The sequence below is a fragment of the Delphinapterus leucas genome, chromosome 4 (genome assembly GCF_059928025.1).
Source record: "Delphinapterus leucas isolate spDelLeu-1000000601 "Yukka" chromosome 4, BTC_Dleu_Yukka2, whole genome shotgun sequence".
NCBI classification, from domain to species: Eukaryota; Metazoa; Chordata; class Mammalia; order Artiodactyla; family Monodontidae; genus Delphinapterus; species Delphinapterus leucas.
Genome location: NC_143132.1, coordinates 69,071,378 through 69,093,345, shown reverse-complemented (window position 1 = coordinate 69,093,345; position 21,968 = coordinate 69,071,378). Strand labels below are relative to the sequence as shown.

Sequence of the window (21,968 nt, the reverse complement as noted above, 5' to 3'; positions counted from 1 at the left end):
TCCAACGTTTCAAGCATGTGAACTTCTCCTTTTTCTTTTCTTTTTTTTCAATAAACATTTGTATTAGGAAAATGGGGAAAATATAGCAGTTTCTAACCAAGCTGGGCAGACTTGTGAAAGCTGTCTATCCTGGTTATAGGGAAAGTTTATTGACCAAACCCTGATTTTACAATTAGAGAAAGATTCTTTTGTCCATTGTCGTCTGTGGCCCGTGGAAGAGTCTTCCTTTTCCACCATCCTCCTCAGCGTGGCTGAAGGTAGCAATGGAGAACATGTCTTTCTTTTGTCACAGATTTCTCAGCACGATTCCTGTACCTGGACATTGAGAGCCCAGTATTTATTGTCAGCCACAAACAGCCAAAGGCCTTTTAGAATCTGAGCTGATGATTTCTTTAGCAATACTTACACTTCAGAATGGCTTCCAGTTAGTTCCATAGGATGAACCTCTCTGAATTGTTTTTGAAACCTGAGGAACTCCTTTTTTTAAAGTGAAAAAAATTGTGTGGAGTCACCCATGTGATAGTAATTGTAGTTTTTTTGACTAGAAAATTATGTAATGACTAAAGGCTTATCATAAAAATTTTTAATATCTTTTAAAATTAGGATATATTTTATTTTTCACAGTAGCACGTACAGACATTTGAAAAGTTGTAGCAGTATACACACGTTGGATGTGCTGGGTTTTTCAGTCCACAGACCAGACTTTGGTGTACATTGTAGGGATTCCTGGACACCATGCTCCAACACCTTCCCCCCCAAACTCACCCCCACCCCACGAGGCAGGACCCTTCAGTATAAACCATGACTCAGTGCCCCTACTTCACCAATATTTGGCATCATCTCAATTATTTTAGGGAGTTGTTTTGAAGAGTTGTTTATTTAGGCCAAATTTTGAGGCTGACCAAACACATTTCTTTTAGAACATTCAGAAGCATACTTGCTTTGGCCCTTTTCAAAAACTGGCTTGTAAAACCTGAACTTAAGCAGTGGGTAAACAGGGAAATGTATAAATGATAGCTTTCTACCAAGTAATCAGTATTGGTGGGGATGCATCTTTCTACTAAAGCTGGCTTCGAACCTCAGTAATGAATATTTTGTTTTGTTTTAGGTACACGCTTTTCATTGTGCTGTACCCAATGGGAGTGTCAGGAGAATTGCTCACAATATATGCCGCTTTGCCCTTTGTCAGACAGTCTGGCCTGTACTCCATCAGTTTACCTAACAAATACAATTTCTCTTTTGACTATTACGCGTTCCTAATTCTGATAATGATCTCCTATATTCCAAGTAAGTAGATGGTTATGCATATATTTATTTATGTTTCAGAAATTGGCTCACGAATAACTAGAGTGAAATGCCTTTGGTTGTTTTTACACTGTAAATCTAATTTATTGGGAACGCTTTGGTTTTTGTCGAATGCCGACTGTCAGAGGGAATTTTCTCTGGGAGTAATTGAATAAAGATGAACCCTTCTCAATACAGCTGCCAAAATGCAGTCCTTCTCAGTGTGTGTTTTAAACAGTGAATTCCAGGATAGGTTAACTGTCTATTGCAGGAGAGTACTGAGTGGAAAGCAAAAAAAAAAAAAAAAAAAAAAAAGCCCTTAAAGACCTTACCTTGAGGTTTTCTGTCTCTTGAGAACTGCTTGTTGTGGGATTTGAAAAACACTGTAAAGAGATTTTTACATTTTTACTGTATCAAAGTAGACAGTTACTTCACTTTTAAGGAATTGATAGTTAACTAGAAACAAAATAAAAATAGATTAATTTATTTCTTATTTTCTTGTTTGGAAATAAACAAAGCCATCTGAATAGGACATAGTGTTATCTTCAGGATGGTTTCCAATTATTTTAATAATTCTGAAGGTTTAAATATATGGATAATCAAACATGCCTATCAGCACATGAACAGAGAGAAAAAGCCATGTTTGGGGCTTCTCTGAAATGAGTCACGTTTGCTGAGGAAGAGTTGTTTACTCCCTTTCTCAAATTCTGATGTTCAGTTGCAATCCTATGATTGATTTCCACATATCCAAAAGGATCTTGTTTTACCCAAGGACACGTAAAGTTAATGTTTCTTCTCATTTACCTACTTCCATAGGCATTGTGACTCTGAATCTTATTTTAGTCTGTGAGAGAGATGCTATGTTCTCCCCTAAACCTCAGGTTAAATTCAGACTAGAGGGTTGGCTTTTTCTTCAGCCCACAGCATTAACTGAATGAATCCTCCTAACAATCGTAGGTGACAGGTTTGTGTCCCCCTGTGGAAAATTGCATTTCACGTGTTGTGAGAGAAAAAGCCCACCCCGATTTCATGTGAACATTTATCTTGGAGAAGTTCTTGGATGCAGTTCTGCTACATGATTCATTTTCTACTCTTTATTAATGATCAAGTCCTCCTCTCTGGTGCTAGAACCATGGTGGCTAAAGGCCATCTCTCTTCCAATGTAAAAGGTAGTTGATTTTCAAACAAAAGATAAATATGGAAGAGTGTAAAAATTTAAGTAATAAAAATTAACTTAGAGCTTTTCACCTTTCTCATTTTGTTCCCCTAGAGTTTCATTTCCAGTCTCTAGAGCAACAGTTCCTAATTGCAGTTTTGCCACACCCAGGCTAACACATATCCCAACGAGCACCACAGGATTTATTTAAATTCAGCATAAGTCTTTGAATGGCGATAGATGCTGTGTTGGGTAACTGGGAGAGGGGCAAGGAGAATATCATGAAATCAAACCAATAACAAGGTGCTGCGTCATTGTCAGAAATCTGGGGCCCCTACCTCAGAGTTGCTGCAACGTTTTCTGTCTGTGGAAGAGGAGGAGGGGCTCTGTTCCAGGAGCAGTTCTCCAGGGCAGCCCGTGTCTGTCTGCACCTCGGAGTCTTCTTTGTGCTCTGGTGGGCAAGCAGTGCTGCCCGGCCTTTTGCTTCTGCCTGCTGACCTCTCAGCGTAGCGAAGGGGCCTGGTCAAGCACAGGAGGATAGGATGATAGGGTTCCTGAAGGAAAACAAGCCCAGTTCTCTGGGATTGTCCTTCTTGGCCTGAAAAGAGAAAAGAGAGAAAACACAGACCTTAGAGCCAGCTGTCTTACAGGGAGTAGGGCAGCGCTGTCCTCTCAGCAGACATCTGCTTTTACCTCAATCCTTCCCCCTTCTTCCATTCTCAGCCTCTTTTTGATAAGAGAACTTGGCTTGGTTAAAAGCTGTATTCTTTCATTTCTAAGGCAGCTTAACTCTTGTAGAACAAGGACAGGGATTAAAAGGTTCCCTCCAAATCCCTAACTCCCCACCCCGGCTCAGGATGGTCATGCAGACCGTATTTGTGTCTGCTGGCACTCACTGTGCTTCTGGCCTGAGCCAATGGCCCTGAATGTTTTCAGTTGTTTAGGTTGTTAATACTGAGACCAGTTTGTACAGTTCATTCCAGCCAGCTGCACATTTCCAACTTTCCAAAACTTGGTGTTTATGAGAAGAAAATGCAGAGTTAGGAGAGGTTGCTCTTGATAATGCAGCTTTCTTTACCAAATTTGGTTTCCTTTCTACAACTTACGTTTCTTTTAACCCTCTTTAATGGGGAGTTAATGATATACATATCTTACATAAAGCAGCACCTCTTCGTTATGGTCCTGACCTGCTGTTGCATTGGTGCACACATAGCCCATATTGTGTGTGGCCCATGAGCCGCAGCCATGGGAGTTTTCTCATATCGAGGTGCTTTGGAGTCCCTTGCAAGATGCTCTTTTCCTCCTCTGCTGCAGATGCAGTATGAGTATGTACAGTATCCACAGGACTCAGTAGACATCTAAGTCCTGTTTACATCACCTCCCCCCATCCTTGTGCAAATTGGTGAAAGTTAGCTATAGGGGTGTTAGCTGTAGCCTTAAAAAGGCTGTAGAAAGTTAGCTATAGCCTTAAAAAAAAAGGCTGAGAGAAATGAGAAACAATGAGTAGGGTGAGGGCACCAAGAAGCAGGGCACTCTCCACGTTGTCAGTAACCATAACCACACCTCTGATTTTTAGAGGAACAGAAGAAACTTACCCCAAGCAAAGAAAGCATTTCCAGTTGCTCTCAGCCTTCAAGTCTTAAGAGAGCCTATTTCCTTACAGGAAGGTGGGTCCAGTGACACGCACAGCTCCCTACCCCGACTCCGACACACCAAGCCAGACACACATAACGTGCACAGCCGCCATCTCCACCCTCCATGTCCTGAGCTGTAAGAGCAGAGGGTAGAATTCTAAATGGCCCGTTGGCAGGTTGAGATTTTCGGTGTAGTTAAAAGCAGTAGCCATGCATCTGGAATTGTTTCAGCCACTGTAGTTGGATTCAGTGTGAACTTGTGGGTAATTGAGATGGAGACAGTGTCACCCAAGTTCTGGTCACCAGGGAGTCACAGAGCAGTAGAGAATTTCCAACCCAAGTACCCCCATTCTCCTGGCCTCCCCCACACATTCCTTTCTCTTGGGCGCTGAGAAACCTCTGGAAGATGTAAAAAAATGAAAGGGCCATATCGGCTCTCCAGTTCTAACCCCTGACCCTCTGTAGCCAGCAGGCCCTTGCCTGGGGGATGAAGAAGGTGTACTTGGCCGTCTTGCTGCCACTAAGGGCCTAATGAATGGCTTCTGGATCGTTGTCCTCCCTCAGAGCCTGTGGGGCTACAGCCACCTTATGAGTGGCGTAATAACAAATGCAGCCAGTGGAAAAGTCCTTGGCGTACTTTGCCTCAGAGCTTCCCTTTACTAAAGTAGGTCTGTAGAAATGTGACTGGCCACACATTTTCAAATGATTACAATTAGCATTCCTTATGGTTTAATTATATCTTTACTTCCAGTTTTTAGATTATGGAGCTTGTCAAATTTTCTGGCTTTCATACCAAAATAGTTCTCTCACTGTTGAATTTTATGCACAAGCTGGGTCTTTTCTGTGAATAACTTCCTGCCTGCAAATAGTGAGTGGAGTGGATGGCAGCCCAGTTCGGCACTGGGGCCTCCTCTGCAGCGTGTCAGATCTGTGTGCACACACCCACTGATGTCTTGGAGTACTTTGGGAGGATCATTTGACATTTGGCCAACTTGGAATCCATTTAAAAAGGAAGAAACTGAGAGGAGAGTTGGCAGTAGTAGAAATTACCTCCCCCAAAACACAGGTTACTGTCTAAAAAATAGAGATTGGAGCGGTTGGGAAGGGAAGGAGGGATAGTGTACATCCAAGACCATCTCACTGGAGTTTTTCACATGGTTTTTGAACCCCCAGTTTACAGTAACCTTGTGAAGGTCAGGTAGTTTAAACTGGCATTTCCCAGCAGGGACACTATAAGCATTTGGGATGACACAGTTCTTAGTCATGGGGGACTGTCATACGTTGTGGATTTTGGCATTCCTGGCCCCTTGTGCTGAATGCCAGTAATCTACCCCCTTCGATACTCTCCCCCCACCCGCATTTCTAAAGACTCCCTAGGGAGGCAGGACCACCCTATTCATTTGAGAACCAGTCCTTTTTTAAGTAATCTATTAAATGACCCAGAATAGAATCTCCGGTGCCTGAGGGCTTGCTTTTCATATGGACTTTTTCCTCATCCAAACCTGGCTTAGTGGTGTTCAGATCAAATGTCACAGCGTTCCTCCCCCTCTTCAGTCTTCCCACTCAAAGAACAGCCTTTCTCTGGAAGTACTTTCAGGAGATCCTCCCTGATGACAATGCAGTAACAGAGAGGCCGAGACTAAGAGTCAGGAGCCCCGAGCCTGGTCCTGACTCTGTCAGTGATTTGCTGTGAGACCCCAGGCACGCGCCCACCCTCTCTGGGGCTTGAGTTCCTCCTCTGTGAATAGGAATAATAACTCCATCACTAGAATCCTTCCCCTAGTTGTTGGGGAATCAGAGAATAAATGTGAAGATAATATGAGAGAGTGTAAAGAGTATTATTTGGCGGCTCTGTGGCATCTTGATTGGTAATGGTAATGTCAGTAGTGTCTGTCATTCCAGTCCACACTACCCTTCCCCCTCGGCTAAAGCGGGAAAGTCAGTCCCTCTGTGTTTTTCCTCTCTCTCCAGGTCCACTTTGTTACCTTCCTTAGTTGCTGAAAGAGAAAGTGGTCAGAGAGTCAGAGAGGACCTCAAGTCCATGTGCTTTACATAGAACATGTGATTTTAAGTCATCTCCTTAATGAATTCTTTCTTTTCTTTCCAGTTTTTCCCCAGTTATACTTCCACATGATACACCAGAGAAGAAAGGTCCTTTCTCATACTGACGAACACAAGAAATTTGAATAATTCCTGCTTCCTGCACACCCCCAGAAACAAACTTTCCAATGACAAAAGATGCTGCAGACTTTTTCTGTTCCCAGTACGTTTCATAGAAAATAAGTAAGAACTTTTTTTAAAATACTAAAAAAAACCAAAACAAAACAAAACCCAAAATCCAGTGTCACATGGGCCTGGGATTTTATAAAAAACAAAAAAAGCCGTTACATAAAACATCCTTGCTGGTCCATTTCAGCATGTTCTTTCAACCAGAAGTTCCCAATATTTATGATGGCGCTGGAAAGGGATTTGGCGTTTTTTATCCTCCTGTTTCCTTCATGTGTCTGATAAATAAAGATCTGTAATACTAAATACTTGAGCGTTACAGTCTGAGTAATGAAGTTGCGCCCGCTCAGTGCCCAGCTTGCAGCAGCTATGTTTCAGTCTGCAGTGTGTTTAGCATTCCCTCTCAAAGTGCTTGACTGCATGCTGGAAGCCATTTGTCCTCTGGAATGCTCTGAAGTTATGGCTGGGACCTTCCCCCCTATCTAGTGAATGACTTATACAATGTATATATGTCTGTGAAACTTTGGAGTAGTGCCTATAATCAGAAAACAGCTAGAACCCTTTTGTTTGTTTTCAATCGAGTCATTACTGCCTGCCACTACGAAGTGTGCCTGAATTTAATAAGTATGTGTGTATTGTAGAGAAGCTACTTTATCTGGGGCTCAGCCTCAGTCATATTTTAACAAAATGACAGTTCTCAGAAAGGGAAAGCTCAGTCACTAGTCAGCGACAAGTACCTTTCACAGTACCATTCTCAGAACACCCTTGAGCAAGGTGTTTGCCAAGAGCAATTCTTACTTAGGGACCTGACGCCAGTCTAGTCGCACAGGAGTAAAGAATCCATTAACGAAAGCACATGGAAGGCGTTACTCTAAAAATGGAGTCTGGAAGAACAGTCAGGAATGGGTTCATTTGCCCTTATTATTTTACCTTTACATTTTCATTCATCTCTTCTGTTTGGATACTTTTCCTAATTATCGTCCTGTGTAATTCCCACCAAGTTGTAAGTCCAGAGGCAGTGAAATGTTCTAGTTGGGCAGTCATGAGCTAAAAGTAGTATTGTCCCCACATTTTGGATCAGCCAAGAAATACTTTGGACATATGGACATTGTCTAATTAACATCATGTCGCCATACTTTAATTGCTAAACTGTGCGTTTAAGGCTCTTCAAGAAAGGGTTGGATAAAAATGTAAAGCCCAAGTTTAGATGTGCATTAGATTTTAAACACAGAATGTTCTTTGTGCAGACTTCACCCCCGTTTTTTTTAATTGGTTGATCTGTAAAAGTCTAGCTTACTGACTGATTATCAATTAAAATATAATTGCTAATATTAGAAGTGTCGTAATGGAAAACTAACTTTTAAATGCTTATTTTCATAGAAGCTTGAAAATTAAGATGAAAATGAGAAGAAAATATGCAGCCTATAATTTAATGCAGGTAGATATGTAATAAATTATTTTTGAATTAAACATTAAAATTCTGCTTCTTAAAGTTAGCACTCTTAACTTGGGCGTGTTGAGATTAGAATCTATTCTTGTATTTGATAAACAAAATATGAGGGAAAGATTATTTTTCATGCTTTTTCTTTTTATTTTTCCAAAAATGTATTTCTACTATAAAATAGAATCAATTTGGGTTATATTAGCCTTATTATTAATTTGAGTAAGATTTTTTCACTTGTTTTTGGAATAGTTGTAGAAGATGGGATGAGAAATGCAGGTTTTCCAGGATTGCTGGCTTGGGGGTTTTATTCGGGCCTCTCTATTATAATTTGTCACTATGAAAAACAGCCTGTCACAAATAGTGGTTATGCATCAAACTGAACTTCGGCAACAAGAACGCAGCGAACAACTCCCTTCTCAAAAAGGGTCTCAACCCCAGTGTGCATTTTTGTCCATCAACATTTGAAATGCTCGTTGAAGATAAGTAAGCCATGCCACCGTGTCCTTCAGTCACCTCTCTGAGTAACTGGTTTCTTTACCTCTAACATGAATTCATTTCTCTTTGGAAGTGGTGGTGTTCTCTTACGAATTGGGAACACCTAACCCCACCAGATGTCACATCTTCTTATAAGGTGTGAATGAGGAAGGTGGTGTTTTGGTGGGTATTTTGTCAGACTTACCGTTTTCATTTCAGGGCACAGTCAAAGGCATCAACTGCCCAGCCCCCCCACCTGATTGGGTGTTTCAGATCCCCCACTTCGGGTACCACCTTCTGGCAGAAAATTCTTTGAGGTACGCAGTAGTGCTTTGTAGACACAAGCTGCTAATCCGCATCTTGCTGTGTTCTATTTGCTAAGGTTGGGTTCGTTCATTTAACACGTACTGACTATCGTCAGGCACCGTGGAGAGTTAGTCATGGAATAAAGCACATCCTCCCTGATGAAAACGTTCCTCTGGAGCAAACTTCCGATAGGAAGGGTTTAGACAATGTAGCGTTAAGGCACGTGAAGAGATTGTACCCTCACTTCCACTCATGTTTCTGGTTATTCGTTTATAATAAAAGGTTGGCATTGATGTGGTACAACCTGCAAATTACTTTCAATTCTGAGTTTCAGATAAGACGTTATAAGACAATATCAGTACAGACTGCTCCTTTGAAATTTGGGTAAAAAATTATACAACCGTATATATAGTCATTTTTATATTTTTTCTATGTTGGGAAAACCAAAACTGTAATTTTATAAGTCTTTGATTCACTAAAATTATATAATTTAAATGTATTTTTTGTATATTTAGAAATAAGGAGTTCAAAGACTATGCTTAACTTTCTATGCATGCATTTGGAAGCTGTTTTTACCTGATAATGTTAATGTAGTAATAAGTTGTATTCATAAAATACTGATCTGTGTTGCATTTCAAAATAAACTGGTGTGTGCTCTGCCTGGATTTGAAATACTGACCAGTGAGTCTAGTGATTTTTCACACTGAATTGGCCTGAGAATGGTGTTGTAGGATTACGGAAGAGTTTCAGTTCTGTTAACGGATTCCAGCTCTTTCTTTACAGTTTTAAAATCTATTTCTGCTATTCACTAATGGTTCTACACTTACAGGAAAAATAAACAGATTATACTAAGAGGTTTCCAAAAAGTCCTTCTTCCTACCAGTCAGTCTTCAAGCTTACCAAGCCAGTCTCCAACCTGGCTGCAGAAGGACAAGACAGATTCCTCATATAGGTGACCAAGAAAAATAAAAAATTGATCAGTAAAAGATTGAGGGCCCTTTTCTTACAATGTGTGTGTGTGTGTTTTAATCTAACTTTTCTAATGTAAGTTGAGAGGGGAAATACTGTTGCCCAGCAGTGTTCATCTTATAATAAAACCAGTACTTGGTCAAGTGGTTGAGTACCTCCTCCTAAAAACAACTCCAAATACAGAGCAATCCGGGGCACTACTTTACACACTGACGTCCACAGTAACAAGTGGGCAGAAAGACACTGAGAAGGGCACTCAGCTCAGCCACTTCTGACCTGCTAGTACTAGACCCTAGATTTCCTCGCCTCAAAATGAAAGTGCTGATGCGTCCCTGTGCCGGTCGCTTTCTAGTTATTTCTCTGGGTGATCTCAGGGTGCCTCCAGCAGGGACATGCCCCCTCCTGAGTCTGCCAGGTTTTTCTCAGAGTTGTCACCGTTGTCCAGGACCGTGGTCTTTGTTCCAAAGAGGGACATTTTCTTTCTGAACGCTGTCTGGTCACAGACATTACCAGCACAGTGGTTAGGACCACCTCTGTCCTCACATAGAGTTGAATCTGCTTCGGAGACAGGCTTTCATTTATGAAAACAAAGAAAATTATTTCAACTGAAATTGAAGAATGGAGGTAAAGTTAATAGTAGAGGCTACACAGAAAACACAACCTTTCAATCTTAGGGTGGTAATGGGAAACCAGCCAGGGCTTTGTAATTTGTCATTGTCATATTTTATGTCAATTATGTGTACTATGTTAACATAAGCCCCAGCCTGAGGAATTACCATTGGTATAATTAAGAGACCTACTGTTACAGCATTCCGAAAATACTGCTGTGTTGTTCTGTTCCCTTTAACAAGAATGAAGACTAGCTTTGCAATTCCTCATTTTTTTTTTAATCCCAGCATTACAAATAGACTGGTTCGTTGTTATTTAGTGGTGAAGAAACTGTTCTAAACAGCTATTAGCAAAAATAGCCATACCTATTAACGTTCCCCTGCCGGCAGCTGGGAACCAGAGTTAGAAGAGAGAGCTTGTGGGGGGGTTTTTTGACCAACACTTTCATTTTAAACGTGAGAAACTAATCTTTTTTTTTTTTTTCAAATTTAGAGAGATACCCCGATACCCCTTATTGTTATAGGGGTAGGTCTCATTACCAAAAATAATCTTTTTTTCCCACAGAAAGGCAATTCACCTTAAAAGTCACTTGATGAGCAAAAATAAAATGTGAGAGGCAGTGTACTTAAGCACCTAGTACCCATTTCATAAATCTGCTTATGTTTGGAAATTGTGTTTTCTGTTCACTAATTCCAGAACATGGACTTATTACAACGGCAGTGCTTCCACATCTATCTTTGACTTTCGTGGATGCAATCCAGATGCATTTCCAGATGCTGGACTTGGTTAAAACCCAAAGGCGATTTCCGCCTCCGTGTTGTCGTAGCTGGGCTGTCCCGCTGGGGGGCAGCACCTCACAAGCGATCCGGGGCCTTGGGAGTCAAAGGCGTTTGGAACACAGCTTCGGTCCAAGGGCGCGGAAGGGGCAGAAAGGCGCACGATAGCAAATTAGTCACAGATTTCTCTTGTCCATATAAATTAAAGGCAGCCCGATCTTAAAGCATATTCTGGAGGGGTACAGGAAATAACACTTTTTAGAGCAAAAAACCCAGCTTGGATGCGTGCTTTGAGGCTCCAGCTATTCTCTTCTGCCTTGGGAGACCTCCCCGGCTGGGACCCTGCAGGCTGCCTGGCTTTGAAATGAGAGATTTTGGAGCTGGTCGTAAAGCAGGTGTTAGTGCTCCTGTTTAATGGAGAGCCTGCTTGTTAATCTTTGAAACGTTCAGGAAGGTCAGTTCCCACTCTTCTGGCTCTGGATATTTTTGGAGGGTGGCCGGGGCCATGAAAAAATGTCAGGCCACCTTATAAGGTCGTGTCTGGCCCCAAGAATGCTTGTCTGCAGCATGTCCAGTACACTCTGTGGGTGTGAGTTAACTTGACTCTTGGACTGTGAGTTTTCTCATAGATTTAAAATACTTCTATTCATGCCATGGATTTTCTCTTTAACAGGCTTAAAGTCTTCCTCAAGAGCTGTTTAAATGACACCGATTTGGGACATACCAAATAGATAACCAAGGGCATACGTAATGCCTCTACAACCACACTAGTTGACTGTGCCAGGGCAGACAGTGATAGTCTTACAGCAGGTGGTTTATTTAGCCAATGTTATGTCAAAGTGAAAGCCACAGAATATTAGTTTTGAGGGCATGGGAGTACGGGTATGCCGGGGGGGGGGGGGGGAGCGGTTCTGTAGTTTAAGTTGAAACAAAGTTTTCTCTCCTGCTGTGCTTTTCAGACCTTTTTGCACCTGAATGCAGTTTGTGAATCTCCAAGAGATGGGGTGCTACTGCAGGCTTTTCAGAAGCTATTTTCAGTCTTTATCCTTGAAACATCTTCAGGGCTAGAGCTCCTTGAACACCATGAAAAATACTAATCTGTTAGCAGCTTTCCCCATCAGAGGATGTTAACATGTCCTGGGGGGAACAGAAAAAGAGATGCACGAGGGCTTAGGCTGGGCTCTGGGAAGATTTTCCTTGTCTTTTGTATTTAATAAACCACCATCTCAAATAGGTAATGAATTACACATGAGACTGAGAACCCAGGTGTCAGCAACCCTGGATGGAATCTACCATTTGCTACTTTCTGGTGCGTCTAAAGTGAGCCTACCAGTGGGTGTGAACTTATCTGTCTGAGAAGACCCAGCTGGGACCAACAGCCCCAAATTGCATCAGCCAACTGCCACTCCCCCTGTGCCTACACCCCAGTTTAAGTGCCCGCTGTCAGCCCCGTCACTCAGGCTCATGTCCTCTTTGAGGCTCCTGGTGTCAGGAAATCGTCTCCCTGACTTTACCCTCATTCCTGAACGTCACCAGGTGATGGCTGCTTTGTCCTGGTGTGCCCTGTTATCTGACAAGACCTTAGAGTTCCTTTCGCTCTGGGTGGCATCCTCCCCACATCAGCTCACCACCTAGATGCTTGGGAGCCAGAGAAGCCATCACTCTCTGTGCAGAGGAAACTGAGGCTCTGAGAGGGCACGTGACTTCTCCAGGGCCACATAGTGAGACAGCTGGGACCAGTTCTCTGTCCCCGCCTCCTCCGCCAGGGCAGCTCCGGAGCTATGCCCTGCCCTCTGCTGCTCACACCCATCCATGGCTTTCTGAAGCTTCCAGCTCTCTCACTGTTCCCCATCTATCCCTGTTCCCCGGTCTCTCTTGCCCATGATCCCTCAGGCTTCCCATCAGACTCTCCTGCCAGACTCCACCATTCTTCTCACTGTTATCAGAACCCCCGTGCCCCTCTGCCCTCCCACTGCACCCTCTTGGCAAAACCCTGAGCTGGGATCATCCAGCTGCTACCCTTCGCTGTGCCTCACCCTTGGGGCTGCCTGGCTGGCACTGCCCATGATTCCCTTTAGACTCCATCCTCCTTAAACCTCTGACTCACTCCCAGCCCAGGATAACACCCCCAGTTTCAGAGAAATGTGCCATCAGGTAGCAATTCCTTCAACTTTCTATCACCACATCTATAGACTTACCTATACTGAGCATACCCTTTTCTTTTCCTCCTGTTAGAATGGAAGGGGTGACCTTCTGTCCAAAGTTAACCCCCTCCTTGTGTTCTAAATGTTTCCACCACACACACACACACACTTAGGGATCTCACCCCAGCCATCCCATCCTCTCTGTACTTCCTCTTTGCCGTCTCTTCCCATGGAGTGCCTCCGCATCTTGGCTTTGACCCCAGCCCTCCACCTTCTCTCCTCCTGTTCTCTCCTCTGCTTCTCACCTCCCACTCTTCCCGTCGCACCCAGCCTGGCTCTTCCTATCATGCCACCGACACGGCTCTGTTCCAGGTCACTAGTGACCTCCTTGTTATGAAATCCAGTGTATGCTTTGTGGTCCTTGTCGTACGGTTGAAATTGGGGTACTACCTGCTGGATGTTAGAAATACTGGTATGGTTTTGGAGTAGACTGGGGGCCCCAGCAATACCCAGTCCTGGCCCAGAACTCTCATTTTTTCTCCATGCATCTCTAATGAAGGTGTATGCAAAAGAAACAAGGGGGAACCAGCCAACAAAATGTGTAACGGTTAACTGTGGCTCGAGCCCCAGGGGAGCATTCTGGTAAAGCTCCTCATAGAACACTCAGGCTTCCTAAACCAGTAAGAGGAAGCAGCTCAGACTAAAGGCAATCGTGAGACCTGCTCAGCTTACCTCTCACCCTGTTGCTCATAGGTCCTACCACTGTGATAGAAAGGCTGACCCAACACACCACCATCTCCAGGGAAGAAATACTCAAAGACTGAGTGCATGTGCCACCATGCTTGGCTCCAGGCTGGCCTAGGCTGGGAAGGACAGGAAAGCATCCAGGGAGAAAGAGCAGATTTGGCTCTGCTCACCACCTAATGGCTAGAAGAGCCAGAAGAGAGACCCACACCCCTGTACACCAACCTCCTAATGATGCCCATTGACTCCACTCCCTCTCACTAGCAGATGGAGCTCCATCAGAATCTCGAAACTGAGCACAAAGATTAGCATTCCTCTTCCTTGGGAAGAAGCCAAGACATGCTGGGGAGAATGAAGAGGGATCTTGGAATCCCTCCCAGGAAGCCAACATGGTTCTTGAAATGATCTTTGCTCTGGACAGCCCGCTCCTCTGGTTTCCTCCTGCCTCCTTGACCAAACTTGCTCAAGTCTCTGCCAACCCCCTGACTCACAGGTTGAGTGCATCAAGAATCGCCCAGGGTACTTGACAAAATCGGATTCCTGGCTCCCTCAGAGCTACTGAATCTGAATCACTGGAGATAGAGACTGGGGCTGTATTTTCACCCAAGCTCCCGGGGGATTCTGGTCCAGGGGCTTACTCTGAAGAACATTGCCTTCAGGGCTCCTGACCCTGAAGGTTCCATCCTAACTCCTTACTTCAAATCTGAGGCCCCTGATCACCAGCCCCCGGAGCAGATTTGGCCCTTGAACATGTTCTCTTTGGCCCACATTACTTTTTTTTTTTTTTTTTTTTTTTTTGCGGTACGTGGGCCTCTCACTGTCGTGGCCTCTCCCGTTGCGGAGCACAGGCTCCGGACGTGCAGGCTCAGCAGCCATGGCTCACGGGCCCAGCCGCTCTGCGGCATGCGGGATCCTCCCGGACCGGGGCACGAACCCATGTCCCCTGCATCGGCAGGCGGACTCTCAACCACTGCGCCACCAGGGAAGCCCCCACATTACTTTTTTTAATTGAATTGGTTGAGAACACTTTAAAGTTGAGACATGTTATGTAACCATCTAAGAGAACTCAGAAGGTGAGGCAGCAAGAGTCACTTTCCCATATGTTGGGCATCAGTGAGAACCAAGGAGGGCTGCCCATGGGACTGGGTGCTCAGGAAGGGATCAGGCTCAGGCCACGGTGCCCCCTGTCACCTCCCAGCCAGGCCCCTCTGGAGTCTGACGCAGGAGCTGGAGAGGAGGAGCAGGGCTGCCACGGCTTCACGTTTCCTCTCTGTGCTGATGACTGCAGGCCTCTGACTCAAGCCTGCATCCATCTCAGAGCTCTACTAGACCCCTTCACTTGGGCATCCCATAAGCGCCCAGAGCTCAGCCTATCCAAAATGAAATTCCCCGCCTCCCCCTGCCACAATCCCTTCCTCCTCCCCCGTCCTAGTCTTTCCCACCTCACTGGATGGCATCCCATCCACCAGCTAGCTGGTCAAGCCAAGAACCTGGGAGTCATCTTCCCTCTTCTGCTCCCTCACCGGCCCTCACTTAGTTTTTAATCAGTCACTAAATCCTATTGATTCTATGTCCAGAGGATCAATAGAATTTATCAACTTCCCTCCTCCGCTGCCTCTTCTCTTATCTGGGCCACCACCATCTCAGCTGGACGGCAGCAGTGGCCTCCCAACCGGCTGTCAGCTCCCACCCTTGCCCTCCCCCCAAATCCATTCTCCATACAGCAGCCCAAACAGCCTTTTAAAATGCAAGTATTACCACGTCGTTCTCTGTCTCAGCCTGCAGTAACTATTGTTCTTGGTGCAACGTCCAGACCCCCTGAACCTGACCCAGTGACTTTCTGCAGCCTGTATGGGCTTTGTCTCCAGCCTTCTGCACCCCATGTTCATGAAGGCCTATCAGGTCCTTGGGGCGCCTGGCTCTCACCTCCTGGTCTTTGTCCAGCACATTCCCTCTGCTGGGAGGTTCTCCCTCTCCACCTGGTGAATTCCTTCCTGTCCTTCAGGAGTGGCTGTGGCCTGGCCTCCAGGAAATGCCTGTCCGAGGTCCTAGGACCGGTGCTGGTGTACTTCCTGGATGCTCCCACAGTGCCAGGGAGCCAGAAAAAACCAGGAGCACCGTTAAGTGAGAATTTCAGGCAACAGTGAAGTATGTCTCATGCAATATTGTAATTTCTGAGGCCACTGTGACAGCGCTTATATTTCCCTCCCATTTCTCACTGCCATCTTTTCTCACCTGTTTGCCTGTCAAGACTGCAGACTCCACAAGGGTGGGAACTCCTCCAGGCTTGTGGACCACTGTATTCTCAGTCCCCAGGCTTCTAGTAGGGTCTGGGGGACTGGCAGGAAACATAAACAAATGATTAAATAGGGTCGTTTCAGATACCAGTAAGTTCTTTAAAGAAACTTAGGAAGTCAATGTGTTAAGAAGGGGCTGGGCCTGCAGCTTTGGCTCATGTGCTCAGGCTTGGCCTCTGAACAGGGATGGGTGCAGGATTTGATCCAAATTCCACAGATCCCAAAGCGCACAGTGGTTTCCCTCCACCATGCTGTCTCCCTGCTCCCTGGAGCACAGGGGCATTGGCAGGGGGCAGGGGGTTCATTTAGGATGACTTTCGGGGGCTACCCCACCCAGATAATCTCTCAAAGCATACAGCTGCCGGCTCCTTGGAGACTTTTAGTCCTCTTGGTGCCCTTGGGTCCCCTGGCAACCCCTTGAACCAGGCTCCCTGAGAAGCCCAGTGGATGCAATGGGAGGTGGAGGTCCAGGAAGGGCTCCACCTCCTGGGTTCCAGGCTGCAGCACTCTGCTTGACACCTCCAGTCGGAGCCCTGGGGGTCTGAGCTTAAAACCCTACCTCCCCACCAGGCTCGGCCTTTTCCTCAGGCGCTCCTCATTAGCCAAGCTGAAGACAGCTGAGAGTTTGGTTACAAGGAATTCTCACAGCCTGGTGGCTGCTTATCCACAGCAGCTCAGGACCAGAGCTCCTCCCCAGAGCTGGGCTGGGCCCGGCCTCCAGTGCCCAGGGTGCCCAGATGTGTGCCCACATGCCATGGGCATCTCTGTCCACAGGCTAAAGCCTACATTTGTTTGATTATCTCTGCCTCTTCTCCCCTGCATTAAGACAGCTGATCAAACTGAAAGCTCCAGGCACTTATAGCCTGCCAGCGGCTTGAGGCTGCTTCATTTCATATTCAAAGTCAGGAGAAGATGAGCAGCCCCACCTGCTCCATGGAGAACTGTCACTGAACACCACCCACCTCGTACCTTCCCAAACCTCCAGCCCATGTTGTACATGAGGGAACCATGACATGTCAGAACTGGAAGGGGCCTCAGAAGAGCAGCGTCACCTGCAGCCTCCACTAGTCCAGAAACTGAGTCCAAGGAGAGACAGGAACACAGGTGGTCCGTGGCAGAGCTGGACCCCGCATTCCCAGCCCACAGCACGGCCCTGCAGGCCACTTCTGGGTGTACGGTGAGGGGATTTCATGCTCCTCCAGGGACTTGAGCTTCCTGTGAAGGGAGGCAGAGCCTCAGCTGCCCACACTGTGATTTCAGGTGCAGACTTACAAGAAGATTGGAGAATCGGGGGAGATGGACCCTCCCAGACCCTGGAAAAGATGTCAGGGACACTGCCTGTACCCAGAAGCTTGGAGGACACAAACGGGGGGTCTGTGCCAGGCAGCCCTGGGAAGGCTGAGGGCGACAGGAGGAGGAGGCCTGCTGTGGGGTTCCAGTGGCCCCTCTGACCGCAGAAGCCCCGAGGTGGTACAGCTTAACCCAGGCCTGTGAGGGTTTCCCAGAGTTCCTACAGGTATTAACCCAAGAATGGAAGTTTGTGGGCTTCTTCCGGAAGTCCCAGCTCCCGGCATCAGCCCCTCTCCCCTCATTGGAGAAGCACAGCCTGGGATGCAGCCTGCAAATGTGGGATCCCAGGGCTCGCCGAGCCTCCTGTCAGGAATCTCGATTCAGAGCCAGGCAAGTTGGCTTCCCTGGTATATTTAGAAAAGTCAGACTCCGGTTGCTCCCTGTTCCCTTACAAAGTGTGAACTGCACCCATCACATGGAAATGTGATTCACTTCTCAGCAACCAGGCTGAGCTGCTTCCCACCGCCTCCAAACAACCCTCCCTCTCTGCCCCACTCAGCCCTCCTGCGCCCATAGCTTCATGTTCTCCGCCTGGAGCTGAGGGCTCTGGCAATGCTGTGGCCGCGGAGAACAGGTGGAAGGCACCGCCAGGGTCAAAGGCAGAATGGCTCTTTTGCATCTTTTTGGCAATGCATTGGTCTCATTTAGTCTGGTTCCCTTCTAGAAAATCTGGATGCTTCTTCCTCACAGTCTCATAGCTCTCAATTCTCGATCCCCCCAGCCCACACTGCTCCTCCTGCGGTCTGAAGCCTTGGAAAGGCTCACAGTTTGGTGGTGAGATCCTCATGGAAACAAGTGCAGTAAAGCTGAGGTTGCACCCCTGCAGTCTGTGAGCTGAACATGGCTTTTTTTTTTTTTCTAAAATGATATGCTAAACTGTTTTGGTTACTAACATTTTTAAATTAAGAGGGTTCACATTTTTAAAAATTAATTTCCTGCTTCTCTTGAAAAAATGCCCTGGAGTTCTGGCAACCCTGGGCCCCAGTCCTACAGGGCACATGGCAGGGTCAGGGTGGAGGCTCTCCCTCTGGATGGGCAGGTTCTCCAGGCTACCCCACCAGGCCGTGCATTCATTTGTGTTTTGGATGTGTAGCTCAAACATCTAGGGTCTCTCTCCTACTATACCCGGATGTACCTGCATATAGCAGGTGTAAAGCAGCTGTATAGCCCCTGCTGTAGGGGACACAAAGAAGATGTCATTTCTCCCTCTCCTCTTTAATTTCTCATTCTTTTGATCCTCAGTCCCCCTAATTTATCTCAGTTTTTCTCTCCACCGCTCTCTAGTGCCCTATATTATTGGTTTGTGTGGTTCTATTTTTGCCCAGAACCAACCTCCCCAACCTCTGCCTGGTTACTTGGAGACAGAGCAACACGGAGCTTCAGAGTCAGGCCTGAGTTTGATTCCTGCTCCACTTTCTGCCCTCACCACTTCCCCGAGCCTCTTCGACATATAAGATAGGGACAAAATAATACCTAGTTTACAGGGTTTCTGGGAGGATTAAAGGAGCCCCTTCCCTGCTCGTTAAATGCTGAAGGGACTTGAATTTGCTTCAGTGGAGGGCAGAGCAGAGGCTGTGGCCGCCTTGCCAGGCACTGCAGGAACCTCAGCCTCTTCCTCACCTCGTGGTCCCAGGAAGTAAGTAGTCCAAGTGCACAGGCTGCTCTCCAGGGGCCCCAGAGGTGGCAGTGCCTCTGGCCCTTGAGGGCAAGAACTCCCTTAAATGACGGGTCTCATCTGGTTGGAGGACATTGTTCAGGCCCAGGCTGGGCTCCAACCGAGGAAGCCAGGCCAGTAGGACAAGCCAGGGCCTCAGACCATGTGTTCCCCTCCTTCCTCCGAATGACAAGCTCCAATGCCTGCCCAGACCCCGTATCTGCCTGGGGTCTTCCAGCTGAAGCCCAGTCATGGGCTGAAGGAAACCATCAGTGGAGGCGTGACCAAGGCCAGGGGTGAAGGTAACCGCCCCTCCTCCTACTGGGAGGCGCCAGCTTGGTGAAAGTACACTGGACTCTGTAAAGGACCACATCGCAGAGTCCCTGCTGTGTCACTCTCTCCCTCCCTGCCACGGGTCCCAGTGTCCTCCTCTGAACAATGAGGGGGTGAGTTCTGGGAACTCTCAGGCAGCCCCTGACACCATGTGATTTAGTCAAGCACAGGGGAGGGACCATATGTTGGAGAGGTGCTCAGGTGATATCAGATCCACAGGTGCAGGAGTAAAAGCTGACAATATGGAATAAATATAAATCAAGGCAGCTGATCTGAGGCTTTAGGGTGAGAGAAAAAGGCCTGGAGCAGAAGGGGTTTGGTCCATGCTCAGCACCCCCAAGTCTCCCCAGGATGTCCTCTACCCTCAGGCAGCATTACCTCAGGGTAGGTTTCTTTTGGTATTTCTTTGATGACAATGTTGCCAGGGGACCCGGGAATATGAAAACCCAGAGGCACTTCCTCCAAATGCAGAGTGACTCACCCACGTGCTGGCCCCTAATGCAAGGGCGACCCATGGAGAATAACAGTAGCTAATATTTAACACGTACAATGTGCCAAGCACTGTTCATATTTTTTCATGTATATTAACTTGTGTATTTCTCCCAACAGTTCTACGAAGTCAATACTGCTGGACTCCCATTTTACAGATGAAACTGAGGCACAGAAAGGTTAACTAACTGGGCCATGGTGACCTGGCAGGTGAGTGGCAGAGCCTGGACAAAAAGCCAGACGGTGTTCCAGAACCCGCACGCTCCGTGACTACACTAATTATATCGCTTTTACTGTTGCCCCAGGGCCACAGGGTGCTCTGGGCTGTGCCCCCAGCCTCATCCCCTTCCACCTCATCAACACTGATTCAGGACTTGGGGGCGGGGCCCAGGGCCGTGGTTTTCACAAGCGCCCAGCTGATTCTGACGCACACTCAGGTTTTAGAAGCATGCGCCAGAGGACAGGTGGGGCAGCTAATGCAGACCGTGAGACCACCCAAGGCGCAAATTGGTTAATGTAGAAATTGGAAGCATGTCTGTGCATCAGAGGGAAAGGCTGGAAGACCCTCCCTGTGGCTCCCTCTGTGGGATGGGGTCCTCTTCCCTCTCCACCTGGTTAATTCTCACCTTTCTCTCAAATATCACTCCTCAAGGAAGACCCACCCCAGTAACCCCTGGGTCCCAGCTCCCTGCGGTCGTTCTTGTTGTTCTGTATTTCTTTCTTGGAGCCCTAGTATGGGTGGCACTAAATGACTGCCATTTGTAGGTCAAGTTCTGTGCTGCCCTCTAGAACGTAGGCTCCGAGAGGGCAGGGATTTTCGCCTTGTTCACGGCTGCATCCCCAGAACTCGCACTGGGTTTGGCACGTAGTAGGCACTCCTGGATGTTTGTTGAATGTGTGACTCAGGTTGCAAAGCTGGGAGACGTAAGTTCAGGTAGAAGGAAAGAAATGTAGAAGAGGGACTGTGACTTCTGGTCTGCAGGGCCTTTCCCCATCCAGGAATTGCTGAGCCCATGTAGGAATTTCACAGGGCAGTGGAATCCTCCTGCCATGGAATCAGCTCACCTACCTCCTTGCATCTAAGCCCTTCTGCTGTTCTTCTCAAAGATCCCTGCAAATGAAAGTTCCTCAGCTCTCCTTCCATGTTATTCCTTCCATGCTCTTTGCTGTTAGGGAAGTTCTCCTTTGAGTCTGACTCCTGTGTTTCCTATGCCATTTGTACCGCCCTTTCCCTCCTCTTGAACACAGACTCTAACGTTACCAGAACTAGATAGGACCTTAGAGATGACCAAAGAAAGTAGCTTTCAAGTCTTTTTTTTTTTTTCCCTAAGCAGGAAAAGCTCTTTTCCAAAAAAATCAGAATCTGAGTCCTAAAATGTGAGGCCGACAAAAGGGGAGAAGCTCTGATTTTTTAGGGGGTGGAACCCCTCCCAGGGCACCCCCAGGAGCTCCAAGGTACCCAACTTGAAAACCAGTGATAGATCTAAGCCTGACACTTTATGGATGAGAAAATCCAGAGACGGGAAGTGATCTGCCTCAGACAGGATCACAATCCAAGTCTTTCCTGCTTGAAGTTCATAGCCAGCGTTGTTGGACCTTGGTGAAAAAGGCAACATTTGGGTTGCTCTGCAGTTGTACTTTTTTTAAAAAAATAAATTTATTTATTTTATTTATTTGCTTTTGGCAGCGTTGGGTCTTCATTGCTCCACGCGGGCTTTCTCTAGTTGTGGTGAGTGGGGGCTACTGTTCATTGCGGTGCGCGGGCTTTTCATTGTGGTGGCTTCTCTTGTTGCAGAGTATGGACTCTAGGCGTGCGGGCTTCAGTAGCTGTGGCACATGGGCTCGGTAGTTGTGGCTCACAGGCTTAACTGCTCCATGGCATGTGGGATCTTCCCGGACAGGGGCTCACACCCGTGTCCCCTGCATTAGCAGGCGTATTCTTAACCACTGCGCCACCAGGGAAGTTCCTGTACTTTTTAAAAAGTGTGTTCTGGTATCATTTTGGGGACTACGTGTTTTGTGTTTTCTTTATGGTATCTGGTTCTTCACTATGCTAAAAAACTCAATGACAAATTGGGA

General features: G+C 46.6%; 1 protein-coding gene across 4 annotated transcripts in view; it reads left to right on the top strand.

Moving 5' to 3' along the window:
* The window catches only part of HACD2 (3-hydroxyacyl-CoA dehydratase 2), an 89,873-nt gene extending 80,671 nt beyond the window's left edge, over positions 1–9,202 (top strand). For 3 of the 4 annotated variants that reach the window (XM_022567262.2, XM_089910599.1, XM_089910598.1), the window contains 2 exons: positions 1,109–1,287; positions 6,182–9,202. In XM_022567262.2, coding sequence (XP_022422970.1) covers positions 1,109–1,287; positions 6,182–6,264 — 262 coding nt within the window. In that variant the 3' untranslated portion in view covers positions 6,265–9,202. The remainder of the gene's footprint in view (positions 1–1,108; positions 1,288–6,181) is intronic. The other variant, XR_016393000.1, reaches the window with a different exon arrangement.
* The last annotated feature ends 12,766 nt before the right edge of the window (positions 9,203–21,968 follow it).